This window comes from Micropterus salmoides, unplaced genomic scaffold (assembly GCF_014851395.1).
Source record: "Micropterus salmoides isolate LMB-PRFRI ecotype aquatic unplaced genomic scaffold, ASM1485139v1 Ms_hic_scaffold_5, whole genome shotgun sequence".
In the NCBI taxonomy this organism is placed as follows: domain Eukaryota; kingdom Metazoa; phylum Chordata; class Actinopteri; order Centrarchiformes; family Centrarchidae; genus Micropterus; species Micropterus salmoides.
The window spans coordinates 19,744,916-19,752,219 of record NW_024044237.1 but is presented as its reverse complement, the minus strand read 5'-3'; the positions used below and the strand labels follow the sequence as shown (position 1 = coordinate 19,752,219).

At 40.5% G+C, this 7,304-nt stretch overlaps 1 protein-coding gene across 1 annotated transcript; it reads right to left on the bottom strand.

Annotated features, from left to right (window-relative positions):
• Window positions 1–479: 479 nt before the first annotated feature.
• Window positions 480–7,097, bottom strand: p2rx3a (purinergic receptor P2X, ligand-gated ion channel, 3a). The gene is made up of 12 exons (XM_038698971.1): window positions 6,964–7,097; window positions 6,062–6,197; window positions 5,654–5,725; window positions 4,845–4,905; window positions 4,242–4,338; window positions 4,072–4,149; window positions 3,794–3,935; window positions 3,375–3,511; window positions 3,190–3,283; window positions 1,390–1,455; window positions 1,227–1,304; window positions 480–1,091 (listed from the first exon to the last, which is right to left on the bottom strand). Exons 1-12 carry the CDS (start codon window positions 7,095–7,097, stop codon window positions 963–965), a joined length of 1,224 nt encoding a protein of 407 aa, XP_038554899.1. The 3' UTR covers window positions 480–962.
• Window positions 7,098–7,304: the final 207 nt, after the last annotated feature.

Below are 7,304 nucleotides of genomic sequence, written 5' to 3'. Positions count from 1 at the left end.
TGTCAGAGCCATTAAGAGGCACTTTAGCTGATCTATTAGTGGTGGTGGGAAGGGGGGGGGGGGGCAGACAGAGGAGGACATTAAAATGTACAGTATGTGTGTGACAGAAAGAGAAAGAAAGAGAGAGAATTGCCTAAATGTGGGAGTAAACCAGAGAAAAGAAACAGAGAATGTTGGATCCATTTTGAATTGTCTGGACAAAAAAAAAAAAGAGTAATTACATTAGTCCATCAGTCTACAGTAGCTCCTACCCTGTGTCATCAGCCAGAAGTGGACTAATAATGGCCCATTTGTAAACCTCAAGCCACACACACATTTATCCCACTGCTGCCCTCTCCCATAACACACACACACGCACGCACACCACATTACTGACCCTATCTTTACAGCATCAGCATACTCTGTAGTGCTTTTATTTGCACATTTGAAAGGCAGCTGGTGAGTGTGTGCACATGACAAGAAAGAGAAATACTCAAATGTTAGCGCAAATAGTTTATTCTCAGCACTATTTTTCATATTAAATATGTTTTTTTGAATTCTGCCGCCTCGTGTGAGCAAAGCTAACTGAACATGAGAAGAGCATTTATTGAGCTTTAATATTTTGCCAGACAAACTGGAGGTTGCAGTTATAGTTAAGAAGTTGTAAAATGTCTTGTAAAATGAGACTGCTTACAATAAAATAACATTTTTACTTCTGGTTGTTTCCCTCCCTCCGTTGAATGACTGTAGTTGTAGTTATACTAAGAGTGGACCATTCATTGAATTTCATCTTAAATCCTTCTCAGGGGAACTTGATTGTTGCTAATCAGGAGGCTACAGTGTGCCAGCTATTGTCATGAGCTGCAAGGCTGTAGTTCTTTTCTTCTGACTCCTGCTTGTAGTTGCGAAATTGTGAAGACGACAGGCGAGGCAATAAGGGAAAAAGAAAAACAGGAATGTCCATTTCTTCAGATTATTGTCAGTCAGATGACTTGGTCAGCGGTACCGAGGGAAAGAGCTCCAGAGTCACAGGAGCTCTTGATACCTGGCTTGAGTGACAGCTGGCTGCCAGGGCTCTGAGCCACTGATGCTTCTATCTGAGCCTCCGACACCTGGAGGCAGAAAAACAATGACAATCTGTGATAAAGCTCACCTGGACTCAATGTCTTGGTCAAAGCCACTCTGCCCTTACTGTCAATAGTCAAATGTGTCCAAGTATATTACTGTATTATAAAAAAATGCATCACCTCTTCAAACTTCTTGGCTTTGTACTGATCTGCCCCTTTCAAGAAGTTCAGTAAGATAATGTCACAGAGAACTGTACCCTGTCGACACAGATAAAAGAAAGCTGTAGGCGACAAGACAAATAAATTTTTTTTTATCATCTTTAGCCTGATCAGAAATTCCTACCAGTCCAACAGAGGTGAAGGCAGCTACCAAGTTGATCAGTGTTGGGATTGTGTCAAACTTCCCTGCCTAGAAAAGACAGATATTACAATGGAGTCAGTTTAGGTGACATAATGTATAAACACTACCAGATAGAAGTGTTCTTTCCAGAATTTTTACATTAAACAATAATAATATTTCCTTTTTTAGAACAGTGTTTTGTTTATTGAAAAGCACATACATTTTTAAAGATGATGATATCAATATACATTTACAGTCACGGATGGAGATTTTAAAAGGGCTATATGTAGTTTTTCAATTAAATCACATCAATAAATAAGTTTTTTTCTGCCTATTTGTCAACGGGCTGTAACCTCACATAGATATTAAGCACACTCCTGTTTTCTCTGTTGCTTGAAATGGCCACTATTCTGCTTCTTATGTGAAGGAATCAGGTTGGGCGCTCCCGAGCCTCTTGCCTGTTACAGCGACAACACCGCAGCTAATGTTAGTAGACTGCCTGTCAGTCCACTAAAACCACAAAACGACCAGCTCTCAGCACAACACAGACTCCAACACACACTCCACGTAAGGATAAAAACAACAACAAAGTTTTATGCGCTGAAACCCATCAGGCCAAACGAGAATCAAATCGATGTCGGGTGAAAACACGGTCAACATGAGAAAGACTTAAGTCACGGAGAGACCTCTGCTTTGTTTTGGAACCAACAAATCCGACCCAGGGTTGTCTTTCAACCTATAGGAGAGGCAAACTAACATCACTGCAAAGCATGTGAAATAAATTGTGATGTTGTGTATTAGTTGGCTCAAGTCAGGTAACAGCAGTGCTAACATTATTTGGTGCAAAATACTGAAGTTCTATGGCTGGCCATATTACTTCACCAGCTAATACAATCCATTTTACTATCCTGTGTACCACTGGTATTATGTCAAAGTGTTGATATTAGCCTGCAAGAAATGAAGTAAGGGTACACAGCAAATGTGGAGTGATATGTTTCACTCATCTATAGTGATGCAAGGCAGGGGCAGCCAGCTGTTAGCATGGATCCGATGCTGTTTGCTTCATAACGTTCAATTTATTGACGCTTTCAGGTTCACAGCTTCTTCACCCGTCTCAGTCACTGTAACTTACTTGGCCCACATAATAAACAACTATGCAACATAACGGCGCAAGACAACACCACAGTGCAAGACCAATTTAGTAGAGTAATGTTACTAACTACAGTCTAACTCTTATAAAGTGGGGCAACAATCTCATTTATAAAACTCAGTCCTGCTCACTAACTGTTTTCGTTATCATCCAAAACATTTAGCTGTGCTGACATTGCTGCCTCTCTGGTGAAAGAAAACAAATAACATTAGTTCCTGAAAAACAGGCAGGCTAACTTACGTCAGCGTATCACATTGGCTAAATGCAGTCTATGTAAAGTTATCATGTAACAATCATGGATTAGTTCAACCTCAAGATGATAAAAATTTCACTGTAACATTGCAGTGGGAGATTACATGAGTTTCCAGAATGTTGCGTGAAGCCAGTGAGTCTGTCTATGTGTGTCGGATTCTGCTCGCTCATGAGTTCTAGCACGCGTATGAGCACACACATGGTTGCAATCTAAAAACCGCACTGCTAGTAGCCACTGAAAACTACAAATAGCCCCTTTAATTAAGATCGATACCACTCTCACGTTTGTACAGTAAATATGAAGCTACTGCCAGCAACTGGTTAGCTTAGCTTGAGGACTGGAAACGGGGAAACAGCTAGATTTAAAAATTCCCAGATTGACACGATTTCACACAACTCACACTGCCAGTGACCATAACATCAAAGCGGATAGCAAATGCTTTGTGAAGTGTCCGAAAATCAGTCCCGTTCTCTGTCTTGAAATATTTGGCAAATCTGCATTCAAAGAGAAGACAAAAAGTGACCAAAGATAGAAAAGGAATAAAAAGATTGAGTTCACATCCAAGAGGAAAATCAGCCTTGCTACCTGAAGTTGTAGCCACTGGAGACGTCATTCTTGGCAAATGGTGTGTCCAGTCGTGTAAAAGAGTACCTTGGTACACAGTATTCAATGTTCAGGTCCAGGTTACACTTCCACTGAATGTTTATTCCTATTTCTCCACCCTAAAAGAGAAGGGTGATGAAAAGAGAGGGTCACCTTGAGCACTACACCTGTAAGTATGTGGTCAATAAGAGCGTACCCACTAGTGTTCAGAATAGATTTATTTTAATTGGGTTTATCCTTAATGACAGTACAACCCTCCTGCTCCGATTTCAATGCATGTCAACAAAACCTTCACTGTGTGTAGTTTCCTGTGCGGTTACAACATTTTAGCCTTGAGGATGAAGAGTGTGGAAATTTTGAGGCGAAAGAGGAGGAAGAAAGAGATGGAGAACAGATAAGACCTTTCTTGCCAGGGCAGAAACGTTCTGTCCGGTGTAGCGCAGCACGTCTCCCACACGAAAGATGGGGCAGAAAGGGTTCGTATCCGGATGGTAGATACATTTCTTGATCTGTGCAGACGTCATTGTGTTGGGAAAGTTCCCTCTGAGAGAGAATTTCATGTTTATGATCAAATGATGTAGTTCTTTAAAACTTCACATATTTTCCACAGGGGTTGCACACATCCATATACTGTGACGTCCATTTTGAGAATGTGTGCGCACGCTTCCGTGTGACCTACCGGGTGACATTGAAGAGTGGAAAGCGAATACTGTTCTTGATGAAGATGGTGAAGTTGTTTACATCCAGCATCGGTGTGCTGTGGAGGATGGGGTGAGGTGAGAATGAAAACGGAAGTTTTTAATGACAAAGCATACAGTATGTGCATGTATGTGTGTGAGTAAATGTTACCTCTCGACAGAGTCGTCCTCTGCTGGACACCATCCTTCAATCTCGCACTGACCCATTGAGTCATTGGAGGGTTTAAGGCAAACACCTGTTATTATGCCTGTTGTGTCAGACAGAAGGAGAGGATAGTTAAAGGCAGACACTCATTGTTTTTTGGGGAAATTATCTGGCTAATACGGTGCATTTTTGTGTGTGTGAAATATTTTCACCAATTACATATCTTTTGGAGTGTGTGAATGTGGAAAGATGCTACTTACTTCCTGGTTTTTAGCTTCTTGCTCTTTGTTTGCTGACTGGACGAACTAACTTATCAGAGTCAACAATGATCCATATGACTTACCAGAACGTTACACTGAACAATGGTTATGTATACCCTAAGCTAATTTTAAGCCACTATGTATAGGATTTAGAAAACGTTTTACTTTGACCTGGTGGTGGTATCAAGAATTCCACAGCATCCCCATAAATCTCACACATAGTCTAGATATTCAAGAGCCCCTTTAAGTTCACTTTTTTTTTTATATGTTATAAACTGGCTTTGCATGTTCAGGTAACATCGTGACATCTACAGTAAAGAAGGGAGTAGAAAGAACAAGTTAGACTCACCATTGTAACGGACGGAGCCAAACTCCTTGTGACAGTCTTCATCTGTACTACAATTAAATTTCTTCATAAACACACACACACACACACACACACACACACACACACACTTATGTGAGTAGACTGTTTTAGGGCAGTAAACCTGGATGAAGTGTAGGGCTTTTTTAGACAAAATTATTTTAATTATTAAACATTTCAGTAGTATGGATGGTAACAAAGATATAAGTAAGAAGGTAAGTTAGAACATAATAGAGAAATATTCTATTTCTATGTCTTTCAAGTTGATTGCCCTGAGAGCTCTGATTTGAAACACCTGCTCTTGTCAGAACATCTGACTGTTGTGATTTCATACTGAAGGGGGCTGCGATGCCAACCTTTTCTAGTTGAAATAAATGGTTGCATCGGCGTTATGAGTGTGCAGCTTTCCCAATCTTTCTTATTGTTGTGTTATATATCTGCCTCTGAGCCAGCACCTCACTAGAATAGCTGTGCGTTTTCCCTCAGTTCTTCAACATCACACAAATGAAATACAATAAAATAAATATAGCAGAATAATTTCTGATGTTAAACTGATTTAAAAGATTTTCCCGAGTCTGAAGGATGATATAAAGAATCACATTTGGTCATGAGCAGGATATAGAACTTGTCAGGAGAATGCTGCCTGAGGATGTGAGGTTGCACTCTGGCTCAGAGGGGATCACAAACTCAGTAATACAGCTCAGAACTAGCCCATGGGGTACTTCAAATGTAACTTAAAACCTTTAAAATCCACTGAGACTGATTGGCAACCAGCGATTTGAATGTGTCCTCACCTCTGCACATCTTCCTCGGACCTGATTTTCGGTGATGATGAGTTTGGTCATGATGCAGAACACACCTGCACCCTGAAACACAGCAAAACATTTATGGTGTACTGTGTGTTTATGTATGCAATGTGCCTCACATAGCACCACATCATAAAAATGATTAAGACAAAAATAGAACCACAATTTCTGGATTAACAATGGCGTTATCAACTCACACTGACTTCAGATACTGACTTTCAGTTGCTTCACATGCCACACAAAGCACCACCAAACCTGGTGAGGTTATGTGTGTCGTCTGTCTGATAGGGTCCCTCAGACAAAGGTGAACCATTTCACAAGATAGTTATCTGAAAGCAGTGGTTGCACCTAAAGGTCATGCTTAATGTCTGTTTGGGCGTTGTCAGGGTCACACACCTGTGGGGGCAAGACATAGTCAGCCACATCCATCACCTGGTCCTGATGGTAACCGAAGCCTTTCACTTTGGTCATCAAAGAAGACTCGATGCCAGTGTCAGTCACCTGATAAGCTTTCTCGTGGATGAAGACCCAGCTGCAGGAAAAACGACATGATACACAAGATTTAACAGCAGGTCAAGAGTTCAAATTGAAGAAGTAGAGAATCCAAAAGTTTTGCTTCTGGACACAATTAAATGGGAGCCTGAAACTGGTAACGCACATTTCCCACAAGTCTTGTTTATATCAGATTCACGAGGAATAATAAGGTAGTGAAAGTAAGTAACTGCCTACCCCAGCTTTAAGTAAAGGATTCGAGTTCTTCTTTGTCCTGTTGTTTGACAATTTAAGAAAGGGGATTTTGAGCAGGTGAGGCATGTGTTTTTTTACATTTACTTCACTTGGTGGTATTTCTTTCTATTTGATACTTTTTCTTCTGGAAGTAGTTCCATTGAAAACTGTGGTATCTACTTAAGCAATGTCTCATGCATTCGTCCCTGTGAAATAAACAAGTAAATAAAAAAACATGATTTTTTTTAAACCTCTAAGAACCACAAACAAAATTCCCATCACCTCCATTGTATTTGCGTGACTGCAGAAGTCTCAGAGGAGGTTATCTCAAAACCTGTCCAAATCTAACCAAAACTATTTCCGTCCCCAAATGTAACAAGGGGTGAGTGGAAACAATTTAAATCTTTGTAATTTGGTCAAACCGATCCATTAACAAGAAAAAATCTCAGAGCTTTTAATCTCTTTTCATTTAATACACAGTTTAAAAAAAAAAAAAAAAAAATCAAACCTGACAGATAAGAAAGAAATCCACAAAATATGCACAGAAAAAAAAATCCTCACACATCACTGACCCCACAAAATATGAGATGATGAGCAGCTGTACGAGCCGGTTGATGATGCCAACACACCAGCTCTTGACCACCACAGACTTGGTGGTCTCGTAGGTGAAGAAGTCAGTGATGCAGCCCCATACGAAGAATCCCATGGCTGCTTGCCAGTACAAGTCAGAGAGCAACGACTGGTCAGGTCCTCTTGAGTCTGAGAGAAAAGTCCAATTCCTGCCGAGCCTCAACAGGTGCCTTCAGACAAGTGTGCTGGTAAAACAGTTTGATTTCCAGAAAGCTCACTCCTGATTCTAAGAAGAGTAATGTAGTCTTAATCTTCAAACTGGTCCCGTCTTTCACTCGTTGGT